Source organism: Bos javanicus, chromosome 19, assembly GCF_032452875.1.
Source record: "Bos javanicus breed banteng chromosome 19, ARS-OSU_banteng_1.0, whole genome shotgun sequence".
In the NCBI taxonomy this organism is placed as follows: Eukaryota; Metazoa; Chordata; class Mammalia; order Artiodactyla; family Bovidae; genus Bos; species Bos javanicus.
Genome location: NC_083886.1, coordinates 24,232,789 through 24,255,318, shown reverse-complemented (window position 1 = coordinate 24,255,318; position 22,530 = coordinate 24,232,789). Strand labels below are relative to the sequence as shown.

Sequence of the window (22,530 nt, the reverse complement as noted above, 5' to 3'; positions counted from 1 at the left end):
CTTGATGGTATACAGGGTCAGAGGAGCCCTTGCTGAACCAAGGCAAAGAAAGCACGATCAGAGAATTGTACAGAACAAGAGAGGCACACAGTTTCACACTGGAGCAAAGGAGAATGTTCCTGCCCATCAAAAGCTCAAAAGCTGAGTTTTTAAAATACAATTAGAAAGTATGTGTATACCTAAAACTAATGGACTTCCCTGCTGGTCTAGTGGTTCAGAGTTTGCCTTTCAATGCAGGAGATGCGGGTTCAATCCCAGGTAGGGGAACGAAAATCCTACATGCCCCAACGCAAGTAGAAAAACTTGGTGCGCTGCAATGAGGACTCAATGCAGTCTAAAAGAGAAAATTAATGTGATGTTATATGCCAATTAGGTCTAAATAAAAATAAAAGTTTAGAAGTTAGAAAATACGCACATCCAGTAGAATTGGCTCAATAAACTTACCCATGCATACACATAGCCAAATGCCAATTAAAATTATGCAGATTTACAAAAAAATAATGCAGATCTATTTCTATTGAAACAGGAAAGAGGTCCATTCTTTAGTGCTGGGAGCAAAGTGTTACAGAATAATATGCATAATATAATCCCATTTTTAAGTTAAAACTATAATTACACACATAAAAGCAGAGAGAAAAGTAGTCAGCTATATAAGCAATTATTGCTGACAGGCGGGATTAAGGACAATTTTGTTTTTTCTTGTCTGCAGGTTATTTTTTCTACAATGAACATGGATTACTTAAGAAATAATCAATGGTTCAAATAGTACCCATTCTTTTTTTTTAATTGACATTAACAATACTTATCAGCTTAATAATAAAACATACTCAGTTGGCTTCTTTTTCAAAACAATGAAAATTAAACATCTAAAGTCTTTTTTGAGAGGGAAAAAAAGAGATTATTCCTAAAAGTGTTTCTGAAAGCCATAGCTCTAGCAGCAGAGTGGATTATAACACTATGAGCTAACAAACCACATAAAAGAGGGTGGGTGGGAGCCCTGGGGGTGGGGGAAATCCTCTTTGAGATAAGGAAATCATCAATTTACTAGGGGTGGGGGGGAGTAGTGGGTTTCTAACAAGTAACAACGAGAAGAGACTGAACAACCAGTTTCACTTTCTATAAATAAAATCCGAGAAGGCATATTGCCAAAGAAACACAAGTCAATATCTAAACCTTTATATACTGGGCTACCAAACTTCACTTTTAGACAGTGTATTAATTACGTAGTCAATAACTATGGGTTTCATTAGGGTATTAAACGCCATAATCGATATTATTTATACTTTTTGAAGATGGGCCACTCAGGAAAGAACGTGGGGGAGGGGAAGTTTTTGATCCTGAAGTTCAAAAAGTCAGAATGAGCACACCAGAGATTAGCAAGGCCTTAATGGAAAGCATAAAACACAGAAAATATGGACAGAAATCAGATTATTACCCTTTCCCCCCCCCCACTGCCTCCATCACAATGAGACTGGAAGGGATCCAAGAGCCATTTAAAATAAAGACAAAATGATTAGATTTTTCCCTAATTGTCTAACGCTGATGTCATGGTGTACACAAAATAAACATTGATCTCTAAGTGAAAGATGAGAAATAGAACACGAACAGCCTTTTGAGGTTAAACTATCTCCAAGAGAATTCTAAGAACTGTGGGCCAGAATCTATTTAGGTGACCCTCAGGGACCTGAAGCTCTTAAAAGCCAAACAGTGGAGCCAATTTCTGATGCTCCTCTGCCGGTGATCTGCTTTTTAGTGGGGAATCTGCTCTACATGCCCCCTCGAGGGAGCCGCCCCACCTCAGAGCATCCCTCTGTGGGCTTCTAATCACATCCGCGGAGACGTGCTGGTGTCACCGCATGGTCGTGGAGAAGGCATGGCAGCTGGTACCATGTTCCGGGAGACGCGTCGGGGTCACGCTGCTGGTCAGTGCTCTTCGTGGGGTGGGAGCCATGATGGGGAGAGGAGGGGATGCTGGGAGCGGTAGATATAAAAGACTGGTTACCAGGCTGAAAGCTAGATTGCCACTTCCAACCCACAATTTGTCAATCCACCATAGCACTGAAGACTGTAATTTTCTAGTCAGCGCTTTACGAGCAAGGTCAGACAGAAAGGAGCTTCCGTAAAAAATCGCTGAGGCCTTGGCCGGAGAATCAAGTGTGGCCCAGTGGCTATCCTGACCGTGTCCAGACAATTAGAGGGCCTGAGAGAAGGCCATCCTAGGTTCTGAGCCATGGAAGTCATCCTGCCTGACGCCAGCTGGTTCCTCCCGGAAGAAGAAGGCTAAGGATGACACAGGCAGGACGTGCTCACTCCCAGCAAGGGCCTCCATGTGCCGCGCTTGCCCACATTAAAAACCAGGGCCCAGCACCACGGGAAGACGGCAATGCCGCCTGGACGCTTGCAGAGGTGTGCTGCGAACGCCAGATGAGGGGCTGCAGCGACCGGATAGATAATTAATATGATTAGGAACACACAGAGCAAGCATGTTCTTGCCGACTGAAAAGCCCAGTAGCATAATTACTGTTTTCTTACCAGCTCACTGTCTGTTCACATTTCAAAGCCTGGTTGGTGTTAAGACCGCTGTGTAAACATCAATAAAATCCCAAAGTGCCGGATCATCAGCATTCCAGGGCACAATGGCTTTTTGTTTTTGGTGTTTTCATTCTTTTAAGGATGCATTTCAAGGTTGCAGACATTAGGAAGAATGATCTCTATGCTTTGGACTAATCTTAGAGTTTGTAATGAGTTAACATCTTCCCCAAGTGAACATTTATTATGAAGGCTAATTAATTGCTTTCCAGTTACAAGAACACTTTGCATTCAAAGAAAGTGGGATTCATAAGCAGAGAATAAACTGTTTATTAAACAAGGCAATGGCAACAAAGGGCTTCTCCCTTCAGAATCCCTTCTATTTAATACAGCTTTAATCAAGAAAAGAAAACATACAAATTCAAGAAACATGTACAGGTAGAAAAGGCGTACCAACAGAAATGCAACATTAATTGAAGGGGAGACGAAAGCGATGCTTTGTAGTTGCCGGGATGTCTCTAGGGGACAGCAAGTCAATGCTTATCAGCCTTCCTCAGAAGAGACCATTTTGATTAATATCAGACCCATCTGACTCAGTCTATTAAACCCTGAAGGAAGGATATTCTTCAGATATAAAAGATATGACTTTGATTAATAATTCTACCCTATTGCCAATCCAGGCATTAACAACTGTGTGGCCCCTCTAGAAAGGGAGCCTTTGAAATCGAGGAAGACGGGCTTCCTAAAACACTCAAGTTCCTCCACAAAACCACTTCTCAGCGCTCCCCCTTGGGAAGGGACCCGAGCTGAGAAGGTGTCAGCACTGGAGAAGCAGGAACCCGACTTACATAATTTATTTCACTGTCTACAGATTGAGGGTCAATTACTTGTGACATAATTCCTGGTTGAAAATAATGAGCTCTTAGTAAAACTGACAAAAACCTAAAGACAGGGAGTGAGTGGTACTACGCTCCGCGCAGCTGACCCCGAGGTCTGACACGGTTTATACCACAGCCCCACAAGCGTATTTCCCTTTTCACTTAGGCGTATTCCACTGTGTGCCTTTGCTGCCAGTGGGTTCCCAGGTGTGACGAGAGGTGATGGCTTAGTCCATGGTAGAGGGGCGCTCTGCACCGCCGTCAGTCAGGGCGGGAATGGTGGTGCGGGTGGAGGTCGGAGGTGGGGTGGGGGGGGGTGGTTTTCTTCAGCCCTCTATCCACAAGCTCCTGCCCCATAGGCACGATCCTCTCACATCGCCGCGTTCCTCCTGATGTTCATGACCAGCCTTCTGCCGTATTCTCTGTAGTCCACAGGCTTCACGTCCACCACCGTGGCCTTAATTCGAGACTCATCCTTTGAAAAGAGAAGAACGATTTGTGAACGAATAAACGCCTGTGGCCATGTTCCTGGTTTCACTGATCCCAACAGGAGAAAGCACAAAGACACGCTGGTGGTTCGGAGTCCCGTGATGCCAGTAAAGGAGCCGTGATGACGAGTGCCCAGGCCAGGGTTTCTGGTGCAACAAAGGCCTCCCTTCCACACAGGTCCTTGTACCGGTTCCTCGTGGTCCCAAACACTCGGAAACCGAGATTCCAAGTGTGACGGACTATAGAGGGCTCTTCAAGTTCAATCTGTTCTCTTTACAGAGCGAGAAACGGGAGCCCAGAGAAGACAGTGGCTTGCTAAAGCCACGCCGCGGGCTCTGTGAGCGGGCTGGGGGAGAGCAGCCGTGCTCGCAGCAGAGGCCGAGGCCTGCCGTGGCCTGTCTCAGCCCCGCGAGAGGCGACCTCGCCACCCTTCACCACCCCGTCCACGTCACGCGGGGACCAGAGACCCTTCCATCCCTCCCTCTTGACCACCCCTACCCCACCCTGATACCACACTGCTGACATTGAGAGGTTCATTTAATGCTCACAAAATCAAACACAGCTGTTAGCAGGCATTAGAGTTAAGGCCTGACAAAAAAACAGAGCAAGTAAACCCTGAAACAAGCAAGGTTTCCTGAATTCTCCCACTGCCCATTCACTAGGTTGGACAGTGCCTTCAGAGGCAGACTGGGGTGAGGCCAGCTCAGGGCCTGCACACTCCAGCTCTGTATCTACAAAACTCAGTCAGATTTCTAAGCACGAGTAGAACTCTGAGGCTAGACTGCCTGTGTGCAATGATTAGCTCTGCCACTTGCCAGCATATGAATTTAGGCAAGTTACTCAATTCTCCATAAGCCTACGGCTTTTCACTGCCAAATCGCGGGCAACAAGAGTTCCTTCACACAAGGTTACTGCCAGGATGAATGGAGACAAAGTATGCAAAGGGTGTGGAACAGTATCCGGCAGACAGTAAGTACTCAATAAAGGCTGTTTTTTCATGATTTTACAACTGTATGATGTTATGAGCAATTACAGGAATTTTCAAGGTAATTTTAACCACATGTGGTCTTTCTTTCATATACTGACTTTAGAACCCAAACCATGGGGAAGATGTGGGTCCATTCTGTCAGGACACAAACCAAAATCCCCCAGGTTTAACTGAAAAGGCCACACAGCATGTTTTCCTTGGATGTTAATACTGGACAAGACCCTTAACCTCTCTCTTGGTCTGTTTGCTCATCTGAAAACAGAGATGATAACAGTACCCTAGTGCTGGTGTGACTCAGTGAGTAATAAATGCAGGGTGTTACGGGTTCCGTCTGGAACACAGTGAACGAGGAACTCACAGCTAACGCTGTAGTGGGCTTGTGGGTGACAAACAGCAGTTCTGTGCTGCTACCCTCATGCACCGTGGGTGACGTTACTTACATTGTAGGTCTCCAGTTTGACCCTGATCCTGAACGTAAAAGATCGAAAGTTGGCATTCTGGAAAACTTCCTCAAACGCTTGCTCGTTCTGCAGAAACAAAACGTAAAACTGTCGGCATGGAAACTACCAGACCACCTGAACTTATCTGTACGGGTTTTGAAAAGACTTGGAGGAAAACCCGAGAAAATGATCACCTCCCAGTGGCTTGAAATTTCTTAGGAATGACTAATATATAGGTGACATTTCATCGCATAAAACTGTTTAGGTAGAATTTTATTAAAAATTAAAATATTCTACCTAGAGTACTCAATTTCATACAGACAGACAGTGGAATGATGGCTGCCAGGGGCAACAGAGAGTTAGTGTTTGATGGGTACAGAGTTTCAGTTGAGGAGGATGAAAAAGTTCTACAGCTGGATGATGGTGGCAGCTGCACAACAATATGAAGGTATTTTAACGCCGTTGAACTTGTATACGTGGGCTTCCCTGGTGGCTCAGCTGGTAAAGAAGCCACCTGCAATGCAGGAGACCTGGGTTCGATCCCTGGGTTGGGAAGATCCCCTGGAGAAGGGAAAGGCTACCCATTCCATATTCTGGCCTGGAGAATTCCATGGACTGGATAGTCCATGCGGCTTCCCTGGTGGCTCACATGGTAAAGCGTCTGCCTGTAATGTGGGAGACCTGGGTTCAATCCCTGGGTCAGGAAGATCCCCTCGAGAAGGAAATGGCAACCCACTCCAGTACTTTTGCCTGGAAAATTCCATGGATGGAGGAGACTGGTATGCTATAGTTCATGGGGTTGCAAAGAGTCAGACACGACTGAGCAACTTCACTGGTTCACTGGTATAGTCCATGGGGTCGCAAAAGAGACAGACACGACTGAGCGACTTTCACTCACTCACTCACAATGGTAAATTTTATGTATATTTTATCACAATAGAAAAAAACTGAAACACTCTTAGGAAATACATTTCTAAACTTTCAAAATGTGTGATGGAATAAATCTGAGGCTCAGAATCTTCAGAACAAATTAAGAATGGGCGAGGACTCAGGAAAAAAGTTCAAGTTGTCATATATACATTATTTCAGCCTCTGGATTTACAGATGTGGTAAGTGAAGAAGACAGAAATGGGCAAAGGTTTGGGAAGAAGTTTAAAATCCACAGTTTTCTCTCTCTTACTGGCCTCTCAAATATCACTTGATTAAGCTTCTGAGTTAAAAAAAGAGTCTGGTAAACGGAGGGATTAGAGAAAGCATTTTACACAAATATGCATAAAATAAATGTACAAGAACTTTTAATAAAATTAATAGTTCATATCAGTCAAGTATTATTTGCATGCCACTTGGAACATGAAAATAGCTTTGTTATATATAGAACTCTTTGTATAAAGGTTACCACACGCACACACGCACACACGCACACAGAGTCCTCAGGCTTTTGGGTATGTAAATAAAACAATGTGTTAAACCCTCAGAAAATTGTACCAGCTGCCATCATTCTTTCAAGATTAGTGAAAGCGTGGAGTGCATACTCCAAGAATATTATGATTCCTGAGGGGAGAGTTCCTATATGTCCTCATTCACTGGCAGTAAAACCAGTCAAATGTAATAAGCCCATAAAAAATCCTGAAAGGCTGCCTCGAGCCTTAAAAGCTGATATGAAAATAGAGGACCAGGCAAAACAGATAAAAGATACCATCATACTTTAAAGTCAATTCCAGTTATTTCTGTAAAAGGGCTTGTTGGGATTATTTTCAGAGAGCTCATGGACAATTTCAAAGAGACAAAAGGGCAGAGCTAAACGAACAAAAGACAGGAAAGAAAAAAACACACACACACACACACCAAAACAAATGACAAATCCTTTTTCGCTACTGGCTTTTACAAGTATACTAACCGATGTGGAGGACAATGGGGGAGAAAAATCTATAGACAGATACTAATTTGTGTGGCTCAGAAACTATAGCTTTTATTGGTCTTTATATGTTTTATCTGAGCAAACATCTTTCTTAACTTTAGGATAACTAGTAATTAGTCCTTGAATTAAACAAAACTACTATGTGAAAATACTCTTTTATAAAAATAAAATAGAGAAAGTGACCTTACGAAAGAAAGTTACTTTGTAAGAACGCATCTGACAACATGAAATAAGCACATACCTTATATGTGAATTTAAACCAGGATTTGACTCAACTTTTCAGAAAAGTGTTTATTACTTTAAAAAGGCACACTGAATAAAGATGTGGTATGGATACACAATGGAACACTACTCGGCCATAAAAAAGAATGAAATAATACCATGTGCAACAACACGGATACAACTAGAGATTATCATATTAGGCAAAGTCAGAAAAAGACAAATACCACAGAGCATTACTTACGTGTGGAATCTAAAATATGACACAGATGAACCTATCTAGGAAGCAGAAACAGACTCAAGGCACAGAGAACAGACATGGTTATCAAGGCGGGGGTGGGGGAGTGGGTGGAGAGGGATGGACGGGGAGCTTGGGTTAGTAGATAGAAGCTATCACATATAGAATGGGGGGATAACAAGGTCCTACTGTAAAGCACAGGGAACTAGTCAACATCCCAGGATAAACTATAACAGGAAAACCATAATGGACTTAAAGTTTATTATTATAGACTCAAAAAAAAAAAGTATCTGGACTTCAGCTTACTTCAGAAGATACTTCCAGATCTCAAGTGACTTCAGGCACACTGACTCTTAGAACAGGAGGAAAAAGTGCTTTCTACTTAGAAAGGGCTGTTTTTAAAGAATTTTATACACATTACTTCATCACCTCATTGTTAGCACAAGGTGGACACAATTAGAATTAGATGAGCTTTCACAGTCAGCAGTGAGAGACGCTATACAACACCCACCAGCAATAGACCAAAAATTATCAGAGCAAAAAACAGGTAAGTGTTACAGCATGGGAACTACCACAGTAATAATACAGGAAATGGCCAACCTTCTCCTTTAATTCCCCAAGATAAGCAGTGCTTTGTCCAAGGATGGCCTCTGCAGACTCCTGGAAACATGTGACCCACTGATTCTCTTGAAAATCGGCAATATTGACCTAAAAAACAACTTTACATCATTACACCACAGAAATAACAAAAGGAAGACACACTAAGGAGACTGGGAGATTGACTTTTTCCACTCCTTAAAAGAGTTTCTAGGGAAAAAAGCCGATTCCACTAAATAGCTATGTTCTTTCCAAAGAATGTAAAAAGTATCCAAGAGAGAAGTTCAAAATGTTAAGTGTGGATCACAGCAGGAACATGTGGTGTGGACCTGTGATTTCAGTTCTCAGGGGAGATACAGCCCAACAAAAATCACCTTCAGATGCAGGATCCGGGCACACTGGACTCAGTGGCCCTCCAGCTGCAATGGCCTTTGGACTAAAGGTTTCGAATGAGTCTCCAATGTCGTCTGCATGTTAAATCGTACACCCTTCAGTCACCAGGAGGCACTCCCTAAGACAGCTTTTAGTCACTGCTGAGCATCCCAGACAATCTGAAAGCCTGAACTAAGAGACAAGCTAGTCTCCACAGTGCCGGGAGCTTCGCAGGGACTCAAGAAACACCAGAGCGGTCCTTGTTCACCCATTCTACTTACTGACAGGATCATGCGGTACTTGAAATTGGGGAATTCACTGTCACACTTCTCGCAGCGATACAATCCGTTCTGCTGGTCGATCACTTTCTTGTTACAATCCTGAGTTGGGCAGGCCTGGTACATACAGTTCTCTTTGCGAAGATACACCACAGTTGCCACAGAGCTAAAATAGTCAGGCTTCAGGAGAAGAGAGTGGTATGAGGCAAAGAGTACAGACCAAAGTTCAGGACTGGATTTGCCCTGACATATGAGGGTGTTTGCATACTCTCACAATGTGATTACAAGGGATAATTCATTCTATAGTTTCAGAAGTTACTTGAGCTGACTACAAAATCCAGAAGGGTAACAAACCAAGTTCTAAAGCATATTACTCCTTAATAATAAAGAAGTTAATTCTAAACTGTGCTGTGCTTAGTTACTCAGTGGTGTCTGACTCTTTGTGACCCCATGGACTAGCCCACCAGGCTCCTTTGTCCATGGGGATTCTCCAGGCAAGAATACTGGAGTGGGTTGTCATGTTCTCTTCCAGGAGATCTTCCCAACTCAAGGATCAAACCCAGGTCTCTTGCATTGCAGGTGGATTCTTGACTGTCTGAGCCACCAGGGAAGTCCTTAATTCTAAATTAGACTAAACTATTTAATTAAAACTGAAATAGACTATATGACTATATGAAAGCAAGCTCCTGTTCCTCTACCCCTCAGAAGGTAACAGAACCAGGACACAGTGAACTCTAGCATAGTTATCTTCAACCATTCCTCCCATGTTAAAAACAATAGCAGTGATTTCGATCATCTAGATTCAACTTTGTCTTTGGTCAACAAGCATTTTCTGTAAAAAGCCAGACAGTATCTATCTCAGGCTTTACAAGCCATTGGGTCACAGTCTGTTGCAGCTACTCGCCCTGCTGCTGGGGTGCAAGACCATCCACAGACAGTCTAGAGATGAGAGCGGGAGGCTGGTTTCAATGTATTTGTATTTATAATAGGCGGCAGGCTAGACATGGCCCATGGGCCTGCTTGTGGGCCCCCGGTCTAAGTCACCAAGTTCAGTAGAATGCAAGAAGACTGAACAAGCGCCTTCAAAGTGGAGACATCACTGATAAGTAAACGTGACAAGGACCAAGTCACAAGCATAGGCTTTCTGTTGCTATTTGCTTTGCCTTTTAACTGTCATGGAAAGGATACAGGACGAATAATTTTGGGGGGGTGAGCAGTTCCCTCTGGGTGTACTCTGAACTCAGGGCCAGATGAATCTTCACTCTAAAAGGCTCTAGAGCAGCGGTCCCCAACCTTTTCAGCACCAGGGACCATTCTGGTAGACTAGTTTTCCACAGACAGGATGATTCAGGCAGCAATGCAAGCAACAGGGAGCAGCCCATTTCCGGCTGTGTGGCCCGGTTCCTAACAAGCTGTGGATCAGTACTGGTCTGTAGCCCAGGAGTTGGGGACTCCTGCTCTACTGAATGGGAGTCTTCCAGGAGAATGCCTGAAAGGTTTTTCTGTATTTCCAGGTAAGGGCCCGATTCCAAGTGTGACTTGAAAGTTTGGGTGTGAATAGGTACTCTCTAGGCCCGATTCCTTGTTACCTACTGTCTACCCTTAGGTCTAAGAAAGAAACTGGTTAACAAGAAAACCCAGAGTGACACAGATCTGTCCAACATTTAAGTCTCAGGACATTGTGTAACAGCATTATGAGTTGCAGTCATTGACAGTGATGGATAAGAAAGTATTGTGGAATGAGACAGTAAGGAATAAAAACCATATTGTACAATATGAAAATAAAGCAGGAATTACTGGTTCTGGGAACATAAAGGAGAAATAAATGATTTAAATCTTGAACTGCTGACAGAATACAGATTCAGAGCAAGATGGGGGGCGGGGGTCATTAAACACAAACACTGAAAGGGAAGTTGCAATTCCAGTCAAATACCAGTCAATTCTTGTCAGAGGATACCAGGGGTGCTCAGCCCCCAAGAGGTTAATCCTCTATAGCCAGTGACGGTACACGTGAACCACTCCATGTCTGACGCCGAAACTCACTAACACTCAGTATGAACTGTAATCTCAAAAGCTGCCTTTCTGGTCTGCAGGCATTTCAGCTTGCAGGAACAATCACAGAAAAGGAATATGGACCTGAATGCGGTTCATGTTAATACACAACTTGATTACTACTGCTTCATTAAGATTCCTCCAAGAACTACACAACTCTCTAAGTCAGAGCTCTGAACATCTTTTTGCCTCAACTGACCTGAGGGATATAACATACTCCTATTAGAAAGCATGGCTCCCTCACTCTGGCTGGCATCCTTAGCCATCACCCCAGGTAAGAATCATGGCTCTGGACTAAGGTCTAACAGCTGGTTATCAGAAACTGGACCTGGAAACTCACCCTCTCACACATCATACACGCTTTTGTGGAGAAAGTCAGGAACCACATACCTTGTCACCTTGGCCCAGGTTCTCCGACTTGACCTCATATAATGTTTTCCAGTTGGTATTGCTCCCACCTGCTCCTCCACTCTTTAGATCAGAGATGGAAATGCCATCTAAGGCTTGTCCTTCTGAGTCAAACCTGAAAAACAAAGAATAACAGGTACTTTATATGCATGTTGAATGTGATACTTGTTTCTATATGCCAGGTACAGGCTATGTGCTCCCCGTCCAACTTTTCACAGGTCATGATCAAGTGGGGCTGAAGGTATCATCTTCCTCATTGTATCTCAAGTCTACTGAAGAAATGGAGTGACCTCTTTTAAATCTCAATTGCTCTGACGCCTCCCAGTGGTCACGAAAGACAGTGCCAAACTGCCACAGAACCTTTTCTTAAATTAGCCTTGCTATCAACACTAGCCAGATGGCCCAAGTGCCTAAAAAAACAGTAACCTGGAAAGTCAACAACAAAACAAGCAACAATGGAGAGTCCTGGTGTACTTCTCTGGGCTACTGATGCTCATTCTTGCTCAGCAGCTGCATTTTTCTCATCGCTGAAATGTACCAGGCTAGAAAGGGACAGTTGACATATTTTAATGGCATAGCAAAAAATGTTCCCAGATCTTTTAAGACTGGTATAATTTTAAAAGATTATATAATTGAAAATAATTTATTAGAAGGTATTTACCTGTTTCCCTGTAGACTGACCTTCTTAGTGAGATTTTACTTATGCCAAAATGAAAGTTGAAATTTAATTATGTTAAATTATAAAGTTGATCACATTATCAGCTAACATGAAGGAAAGGACACCCAAGAGGAGTGTGTCAGAAACACACTCGTGTCAAGAAAGAGGCAGTCTGAGATTAAAAACACACCAATGTCACCCTAAAGGAGGATAACTAAAAGTAACCACGTACAGAAAAGGCTCCGTAAAATGAGAGCATGGGACAGAATGGATGCTGCCCTAAGCTGCAGACAATTGCCTTTTTGTTCTGTCAGGTAAGCGGCTAAATCCGTCACAGAGGCACAGCAAGGTCCGTAAATCTATTTCACCTCGACTAGCAACACAAGTTTACAGTTTCAAAAACTCTGAGGAGACATTTGCCACCAAAGACAGCGCATCAGGAAACAACAGAACAGGGAGAGAGGCAGCCCTTCTTACAGCAGAAAGTCCATGTTGCTGCAACTGAGATCTAGACACCCCCAGACCTTGCCTGGGGGGGCGGACACGCCAAGCTCCTTTCTGATCAACACCAAGCTGCCTTATTCAAGGACAGCCATGTCTTCTTACGTTGACTGGGATCACAGTTATGGACAAGTAAACTATGAAGACCTTAACGTGGGCAATTAAGCTGCGGTCGTGCTCAGAGCCTGACGGGAAATCAAGCAGCAAGGACAAACCGAAGCCGTGGTTCCTTCCGGTTGCGTGTTGATGAACGGGCCCTGCGCTAAAATGCAAAGCCAGCTACCAGAAGAGCGGAACAGGGATCCACGCGGACCACACGCACAAGGCTGGCTTAAGCGACATGGCCATGCCAGTACATGTGTCACGTGTGTCGGTCACTCGGTCGTGTCCATCTCTCTGTGACCCCATGGACTGCAGCCCACCAGGCTCCTTGCCCATGGGATTCTCCAGGCAAGAATACTGGAGTGGGTAGCCATTCCCTTCTCCAGGGGATCTTCCAGACCCAGGGATCAAACCCAGGTCTCCTGCATTGCAGGCAGATTCTTCACCGACTGAGCCACCAGGGAAGCCTTAGATGTGTCATGAAACTATTCAAATAGTAGTGCTACTGGCTCACATTAAGCTCAAATGAAAGAGGGGAGTATGTAATACAAGGCAATTCTCTAGTCACTCAAACCCTAGGACATGGTTGGAAATCAACACCCACCTACCCCCACTCTGTAGCTTGCAAGCTCAAGTGAGTTCCAGGGCTTTGTTCCCCTGACCACATCAATGCTTGCATACCAGGTTTCAGTTTGAAGTGCTCTATTGAGGCAGAGTTTTAACACCCTAAATAGCTAGACACAGCAAGGAGATTTTAGTAGGTTCTCCTCATCCCGAGTGCTTTGTGAATAACAACATACTGCCCACAAAAGCCCATTGTGCCCACTGCACTCGATCAGAGTCTGGTGAATACACACTAGAAGATGCAATCGGCACCGGAGTCTAGACGGAACAAGACGCCTAGCCACCACCCCCTCCACCCGCAGAGACCCACGGCTTTGAGCCGTGAAATGAAAGACACCTCCTCTCACGGAGCTCCAGCACAAAGCTGCTACAGCCCGTCTTCACCTGCTTCGCAGGATCAAGGTTGGCGGGCAGCGTTCCTGTCCTAATTGCTCCCTGCGACTCTCCAGGTTTGTCATGGGATTACAGGTTTGTCAGTTTAAGGGCTTTAGAGCCATCCTCTCAGAAGGCATAATGCCTCCAAGAAATATAGGAACTGCTTCATTTAGTAACAGAGCCCTCTGCTTGGCAGACAGATCACACGCTGATTATAGGAACCAAAAGAACCAGTTCTTCTCCAAGCCCAAGTTCAAATAGCCCGTGTTGAGCCCCAAAAAGCCTACCATCCACGAAGCTTATAGGCCTCTGGGATGTCAGGGTTCACAATGATGGTGCTTGAAGATAGGACAGAGAGGCTCCGTCCACCAAAATCAGAAACTCTGGCTCCTTTGATGGCCATCACGGGTTGTCTAGAGCCATCAAATTTATCAGCCTGCATAACAACAGAAACAACAAACAAACAAGTGTCAATGGCAGGAAGGACACACAGAAAGTTTTTTTATAAAAAACAAAGAAAACAGCCATGTAGAGTGAATGCAATAAACGCTACATGGACTCAACACAAGGTAACCTCGCACACAAGAATCTGCTCAGAGATGCAGCAAAGCTAACCGAGTTAGAGGAAAGAGCAAATTTCACTACGTAAAACCTAAATCACAGCAAATCTCACAGAAGTAAACCATAAAGGCTTTCAAATATTCCCCAGAGAGCCCAAACGTTCACGAGGAAGGGTCCACCCGGCCGACATGGCCAACACCCCACGGCTCCCGAGGCAAGACCACCACCCAGGAAGCTTTGTGTCCCCACCTTTCTGCACACACTCCCGCCACTCAACGCGAGCACTTACATCGTCTCCCCACAGGGTAGCGTTCACCACTTTCCCTGACATATCCATCAGATAGATATTTCTCTTCGAGACTTCTCTGTTGTTAGACTTCACTATGATTTTTGTGACATCTTCGTAGTTCTTGCAGATCCCGATTATGTCTAAGACACAAGCACGGCATTTTACTAAGAAATGGTCAAGGGCTTCCCTCGTGGCTCAGGGTAAAGAATTCGTCTGCCAATGCAGGAGACATGGGTTCGATCCCTGGTCTGGGAAGATCCTACATGCTGCAGAGCAACTGAGCCTGTGCACCACAACTACAGAGTCTGTGCTCTAGAGCCCCGAGAGCCACCGACTACTGAAGCCCGCATGCCCTAGGGCCCGTGCTCTGCAGAGAGAGAAGCCCTGCAATGCAATGAGAAGCCCACACGTGGCAACTAGAGAGTAGCCCTCACGTTCTGCAATGAGAGAAAAGCCTGCACAGCAACAAAGATCCAGCACAGCCAAAAATAAATAAACAAAATTAAAAAGATGGTCGAGGCTCTCGTGACAGCACAACCGAAAGTGAAGCAGCAAGGACTCGTCTCATGCCATCCCCTTGTGTGGTGCAAGCCGGACTAATGATGACCAATCTTGGTTCTCACGCACAGACTTACCTACAAGCGAGTCCTTAGATTTGCTCTCCAGGTCGCCAATCCCTGTGAAATCAAACTGAACTGTGGGTAAGTGATGACCGTCTTCACAGGGCATGACAGAAGTCTCGTTGTTGAAGGTCATCTCGTAGTCGTTTTTGACGGCTGTGAACTGTTTGTTGGCGATCTTCAGGGTGCCTTTAGAGAAATAATAGACCTGCAAAAGAAGCCAAGCCGTGGAACGTGGGATGTGCCATCAAATCGGGTCTCAAAAGCCTTCACCATCACACTGCTCTTGGAGAGCAGTGCCCACCCCATCACTTGGCCGTTTCTGGTCTAGACGCCACGCTGCCATACCTTGTTCACGTCAATAAGGGGGAAAAACTTGTCCGCTTGCTCATTGAAAGCAGTCGCTCTGATTTCACCCTGCAGAAGCGTGTGAGAGAGAGCAGGTTAGAACTATGGAGCTCGTTTTACCAGTGAAAAACGGGACACTCTGGTGTCAAGGTGACATCTTGGAAACAGCAGCACAGTCACACAGAAGACACACAGTTCACAGTCACACATTCACATTATTAACTCCAGCGAAACAATCCAGGTTTAACTAGCCGATCCCCATTACTGCGCCTCATTAAACCTCAAGTTAGAAACCTTAAAAAATGTATTTTGAACGTGAGTGACATTACTGAAGCCCCCAGGGAAGTGTGTTGGGCCGCCGTGATTCACCAGCTTCCCTCGCATTTGCACCGATCAAGGAATTACTTCATACTCAAGAGTCATTGCCAAAAATGTTAAAATAAATCATACTTTCAGGTTGCTTGTGATTGGATTTTCACTTGTACTTTCCTGTCAGTCAAAACGCTACAGATGGAGAAGAAACTTAAATTAACAGCTGAATTTTTAGCCAACTGACAGATGAGACCAATAATTTGGTTTAAAAAATTTGGATTCTGACACAGTCATTGGCGGTGTTATCCCATCTTCAAAAAAAACAGAAACAAATAAAAAAACAAACAAACAATTTTTTTCTGCCCTCTTAGAGGTGTGAACAAATAGGAAATATACAGCTGTTTGAAAAGAATGCCTGAAGTATATACTAGGGATTATAAGTAAAATGAATGGACAGAAATATAGCATGACAAGACGCTTGTTGAGATGCCACTACTTGGATTTTTCATCTCTCCATCGTGGTTTGGCTTCGTTTACATAAAGCACAGGAAGTCTGCGCTACCAGAAAGCATGTCTCGCAAAACCAACCACTTATCACTAGTCCAGGCTGCCACGTGCCTTCTGTTGTGGCCCAGGGCTCCATGAGGCTCCCAAGGAGACATCACCTCTTGGGGCTTTGACTAAGCCTCCTGGCAAGTCAGACAACATCTCTGATTTCTCCTGCCCGTGAGGCTACTCACATTTAGAAAACTAATGTCAACTGCTATAAATGCTTCCGTCTGAGACCAAGGATTTTACTTATGACTGAACCCTGTGCCCACAGATGGCATCAGAAGATTACAAGAGAGGAAAAACAGCAGCAAGAAGCATGTTTCTTCTTGGCCTACTGTTCTTTCTCACCTTATGGGCCTGCACAGAGGTGAGCCCTCTGTTTCCCAGAGCTGAGGACTCTTCTTTCCCCACCTGACAGATACTCACACTCTCATCAACCAGTTCTATGGAGAAAAGCTTCCCTTCCCCTCGGGAGTTGCTCCAGGTACGGATCTGACTTTTGTTGGTGACACGAGCACAGATAGTCCACCTAAAAATCAAAAACAGATAATCTTAGTGTCAGGAGTCTTACTTGGGAAAGATCTGAAATGTTCCCTCCCTATTATCTTCTTAGAGACTTTCTTACCTTATGCATATTCTATTTTCCAGGGGAAGCTGTATTTTAATCCAGCTAATTAAAACCCCAGGATGACATCCAGGTTTGACAGTTTATAGAATAAGCAAATAGTAAAACACACAAGGTGATTTAACACTGACTCATTCTCCTGTCAAATAAGTAAATTTATAAACGCTTTCTCTTCTCCAAAAGGCATCACCAAGGCAACACTATCCCCTTAATGAAAGGTTCTAAGCTAGAAAATGCAGTAATACCAGCAATTATATTTTGCCGCTATTTTCAATTATAGGAACTGATATAACTGATGTCAAACTTCTGTCTCACTTCCAGCACACATGGAATGTAAACACAAGGGTATGGAACATGGTGTTGGGTAAGCCACCAAAGGAAAACACTCTCAAGCACTATGATCTGAGACAGAAGCCATTAGAGAGAGGGGGCACGAGGTCTGATATCCAATCCTGGTGCCCATCCCAGACACATTAGTTACCCTACTCATCACTTCACAGGGGAACAGCCCTTCCTCACATTGCCAACAACTGAAGAATAAATAAGTAAATGATATCTGAAAGAATTCTGAAAAGAGCACTAATTTTCAACTGCTAAAATTTTTAATGGAAAGAAATCATATAAAAGAAGTATCTGTTCAGTTTATAGGAATACGGTTGACACACACACACACATATTCTTTTTTTTTTTAATTTTAGTTGGAGGCTAATTACTTTACAATATTGTAGTAGTTTTTGCCATGAACTGACATGAATCAGCCATGGGTTTACTTGTGTTCCCCATCCTGAACCCCCCTCCCACCTCCCTCCCCATCCCATCCCTCTGGGTCATCCCAGTGCACCGGCCCTGAGCACCCTGTCTCATGCATCAAACCTGGACTGCCGATCTGTTTCACATGTGATAATATACATGTTTCAATGCTATTCTTTCAGATCATCCCACCCTCGCCTTCTCCCAGAGTCCAAAAGACTGTTCTATACATCTGTGTCTCTTTTTCTGTCTCACATACAGGGTTATCGTTACCATCTTTCTAAATTCCATACATATGCGTAGTATACTGTATTGGTGCTTTTCTTTCTGGCTTACTTCATTCTGTATAATAGGCTCCAGTACACACATATTCTTTTGAGCCAACAAAATTGTAGTAATAATTTCTGGACTGAAAGTCATCTATTTATTTGATGAGAAGATGAAATGCCTTCTGCATTAGAACAAAGATTTATTTTTACTCTTAAGACTATCAACTGGTTCTTAAAACTCTGTTGTTGTTGTTTAGCCACTAAATTGTATCTGACTCTTTACAACCGCATGGACTGTAGCTCGCCAGGCTCCTCTGTCCATGAGATTTCCCAGGCAAGGATACTGGAGTGGGTTGCCATTTCCTTCTCCAGGGGATCTTCCCGGCCCAGGGACTGAACCCACGTCCATGTCTCCTGCATTGGCAGTTGGATTCTTTACAGCTGAGCCACCCTCTTAAAACATTAAATCTTTTAATTTTCAAACTCTTTTAAAATGAATGAAATTCCATAAGCTATGGCTGATTGCTCTTTCTGCCATTATTTTATTATGAAATAGTTAAAGGTTGCCACAATTTGCAATTTCATCCCCTTCTGGAAAAAAAAACAAAAACAGAGGAAACCTATTTTATGCATGGTAACCCTGAAGTTCACATATGAGTAACTCAAGAGCCCATAACAACCTCTTATACTCCTTTCTAAGTCCCTTCTAAATGTATTCTATGAAATAACTCACTTGGATTGGTACGGGGTGAGGCTGGCAATGGGTACCACTTTGGCCTGTGTTCCCCCAGAGCTGTTCACTTGGCTGGTACCACCAGCTTTTCCAAATGTCTTTGAGGCACCAAAAGCCTTAGATGCAGTGGAAGCTTTAAAATCAAATACAAAGAAGGACAATCATTATTTTATTTAAATTTTATGGTAAGTTTTGTAAGAACTCTTAATCTACTAGTGACATCATATAAAATGAGAAGCCTAGTTTTTCCTTTTAAATAATCAAGAGATCTGGAAATCAAACACAGACTGAAACGGGAGACTAGAGTGAGGTCTAAAATGAAGGCTGGGTGTACAGATGTTCAGGACTGTATCTGCTGACTTACATCCTGAGGTTGAGATAATTAGGGTAATGAATCCAGACTCTGCTATTTCAGAGATGAATCTTTAAACTTTTCTATCAGTAGGCAAGATAATAGGTTGGAGAAAGAAAATAACCTTGACTGAGAAGTGAAGACAAGCCACTGGTTGCCTAAGAGAAAGAGCAAGAAGGAAAGACTGGGAATTAAGGGACACAGTGGGTGAACCATCTGAGGTGAAGAGTACCTATTACAAACAAATCTCCTCAAAACACCCCCAGAAAACTCCCAGCTCTCAACTGGTCTTACAGGAACAGATCATCTAGAATGAAGTTTATGGGATTGGGTTTAATTGGGAGCAAAGGCCAAGGAATCAGTCTTTCGTTTAAGATGAACAGGGGTGGGGGGGACTGGCTATCACGGCCCCTTCTTGCCTCCTTTTCCTCCAAGCCTATGCAGCTGCCTTGCACTTGGGAAGAATATGTCATTATGTAACACCTATAAGCAGATGAATGCCTTTATATGCACGCTGTTTCTATTAAGATTCAACCTCCAAGTTCAGAAGCAATAATTTAGTCCAATGATTTCATATCTTCTATACCAAAATATTTCTTCAACATGGCATCCGGGTAGAAATGTGTATCTTCCATATTCAGAATTTATTTACTGAGTTTCCACAGCAAGCACCACACTATTCTGGGTACTTGTAGCATTCGGTAAAAAAATAGACATAAACTGTCCCAGATCTTAAAATTTTCGAACTCGGGAGTCAAGAGACGACTCACACACACAGCAGTAACAATTACCTCAAGGTAAGTCGAGGAAGCACAGGCTCTCTGTAGAACATCTTATGTGTACGTGTAGAATATCGATCTGGTATACAATACTCAATTATAAAAACACATACACATCCAGTCTGCATGCTGGCCATTCCCCCTCAATACACTTCCAGTCCTTTTCCTTTCGGCATCCAGTTACGTGTTTAGAGACCGTTAACTGATTTTTTTTTTTAAATGGATCTCAATATAAGCCAAAGACAGACACAAGGATAAATCTGTCAGGGGTCAGAGAGTGGGGAGAAGAATAACATACTATTTGTATTTCAGCCTAAGAAAGTGAATATTTTGGGGGTACTTACCATTTTAGATAATCTATTTCCTCGTCTCCCTCCAACAGTACATAATTTGACAGCTAAATATAAATAGATCCACTTGTAAAAGGAGATGGCTAGAAGATAGCTATTACAAGGCAGATAAAAACATCAAAGACTAGTGGGGAAAAAGACATACCTCCTGAAAGTTTCACAGAAATGCTAGTGACGTCTTAACCCTGCTTTTTTTTTTAGAACCTTAGCACTGAGGAATAGAAACTCATCATTGAGGGGAGGGGAAGGGAGGAAGTGTGTGTGAAGCTGTGACAGAAAAAAGAAACTCTAAAAATAAATTCCAACCAAATTCTACAAATCATAATTTTCATTGGTGACATCCCACACGAAGAGGTTCCTAAAGGAGAGGCCAGAGAGTAAACAAAGTGATTCCATTATAGTCTCTCAGGACCTGCTGAAGAGAAAGTCAGAAAGAAGAAACTATTTCTCATCCACGAGACAGAAGCAAGACCTATGACCAACATAAATGATACTGTCTTCAAGCTAAGATAAATACTCCCAAGAGCCCCAAACGGGAAACCTGGAGCAAGACAAACCAAATGAGTAAGTGGATCCTGGAGAGTTAAAAGGCGAGAATTTAAAAGTTATGTAATTCACATAGTCAAGAGGACGTTAAGTGAGAAACTACCAGATAAATTATTAACAGAGAATAGTGTATCATTTTGATTTTTTTTTAAAGAAAAGCATATTAAGTATCTTTCAAAGACTGTCTTTAATCATTTTTTTCAATCACACACTTTACAATGAAAATTGGAATTATTCTTTGCAAGAAGCAACTGTCATGTGCAGCATTGTGAAAACTCCCTTTAGTCCCAGATTAAATTTCAAATCATCACTCAAAAGCCTGCCGCACACAATCAGCACGCGTCCTTGGGTGGCAGCCTTACCCATTCCTGGGCTCCCATTCTGTTGCTGGGGCCTGCTGGTTGGTGGACTGGCTGCTGAGACAGGAGGAGGAACTACTGGCTGCTGTCCGTGTCCTGATGATCAAAAGGGAAAGACCATTTTAGTGCCAATAATTTGGATTAAGAGATTTAAACTTAAGCAGAAGAAATATTCTGAGAAAGTGTAAATTTGTGATTTTTGTCAAAGACTCTCCTGGGTCAGAATTCAAGCTGGGGCACTTGATTGCATGCAGCGAATGCAGTGAAAGTGCTGGGGGTTCACTTTTGTTTTCATTACCTAAAAGGTTGGCTCCATTTACCTTTCACCTGCTTATAATTGATGGCTTTCAGTTTTAATGAGGTTCTCCCCTAAAGCCTTGCCCATTTCTCCTGTGTGAACCTGAAGTAAAGTCACTGGGCTGAATCGGTGACATTACCACTATTTCCATAGCAACAAATTGATGTTATCAACAGAACTGTGTTCACGGCAGGATCTATCAGAAGAAAAAGCTGGGTGGTAACAAAAACCTAAAAGCAGTTCAATTGTCTCTGAAGTGCTCCTGCTTCAAAGGGAAAGAAGACATTCAGAAAGGATTCTACCCTTTCCCTTCCAAACAAAGCAACCTTATTTTGCAACTGACAGTTGGTGGAAAATAAGAGTTGAAAGCGCCTTAGGTCCCGTGAAGCGCGAGTGAACTGTCACAGCAGGAGAGATGAGGATGGAGTTCAGAAGCAGGTGTGTCAGGGAGACGGAGATTAAAAGGAAAAAGAAGGGGAAACAAACATGTCTCTCAAACAGGAAATAAAAAAGGCCATGCCATCAGAGTATTTATTTGGCCCTCATCCTTTCTACAAACGTTGATGAAACTGAAGAATATTAAAATACGCTAATTAAAAAAAATTTATGGAATTTGATGTGGCCTTTGTGAGTGGCACTAAAAGCAGAAGTTAAACCTAATCTGGGCTGATCACCAAGAGTGCTTGCGGCACACAAGCGCAGCTCAAAACATTTCCTAGAGAGCCGTAAGAACAGACACGCGGCGAGCACCCCTGGAATAGCTCCCTGCCTGCCGCCTTGCCTCTGCTTCTTCCATCCCTGGGTTTGTTCCCCACTGGGTTTCCGAGGCCTTAATGCAAATGGGCACACTGCGCACTGATTTTACTTCCTTCTGCTCATATCACTCCTAACTGGTACCACTAAATGAGAGTTAACTGCGCCGTTAGAGTAAAACAAATTTAGCATCAAATTAAAAGGGTTAAACAGAACTCTTTAGTTCTTCCTATGGAGAGAATTGAGAGGCCTTATTTACATAGAAAAAAGAGCCAAGATTATCGACAATGAATTTTTGTGTCTGCTTTTCAGCTTTTCCATTACCTCTAAACTTCCAGTGTCACAAGAGATTGCACAGGAGAACTGTT

At 43.4% G+C, this 22,530-nt stretch overlaps 1 protein-coding gene across 1 annotated transcript in view; it reads right to left on the bottom strand.

The window, feature by feature from the left end:
• Positions 1–2,843: 2,843 nt before the first annotated feature.
• RPA1 (replication protein A1) overlaps positions 2,844–22,530 on the bottom strand; it is a 46,378-nt gene continuing 26,691 nt past the window's right edge. The window contains exons 6-17 of the mRNA XM_061390644.1: positions 21,115–21,207; positions 18,726–18,858; positions 16,775–16,877; positions 15,485–15,553; positions 15,152–15,344; positions 14,517–14,656; positions 13,954–14,102; positions 11,389–11,521; positions 8,950–9,126; positions 8,300–8,407; positions 5,325–5,411; positions 2,844–3,882 (exon numbers count right to left, since the gene is read on the bottom strand). Coding sequence (XP_061246628.1) covers positions 3,778–3,882; positions 5,325–5,411; positions 8,300–8,407; positions 8,950–9,126; positions 11,389–11,521; positions 13,954–14,102; positions 14,517–14,656; positions 15,152–15,344; positions 15,485–15,553; positions 16,775–16,877; positions 18,726–18,858; positions 21,115–21,207 — 1,490 coding nt within the window. The 3' untranslated portion in view covers positions 2,844–3,777. The remainder of the gene's footprint in view (positions 3,883–5,324; positions 5,412–8,299; positions 8,408–8,949; positions 9,127–11,388; positions 11,522–13,953; positions 14,103–14,516; positions 14,657–15,151; positions 15,345–15,484; positions 15,554–16,774; positions 16,878–18,725; positions 18,859–21,114; positions 21,208–22,530) is intronic.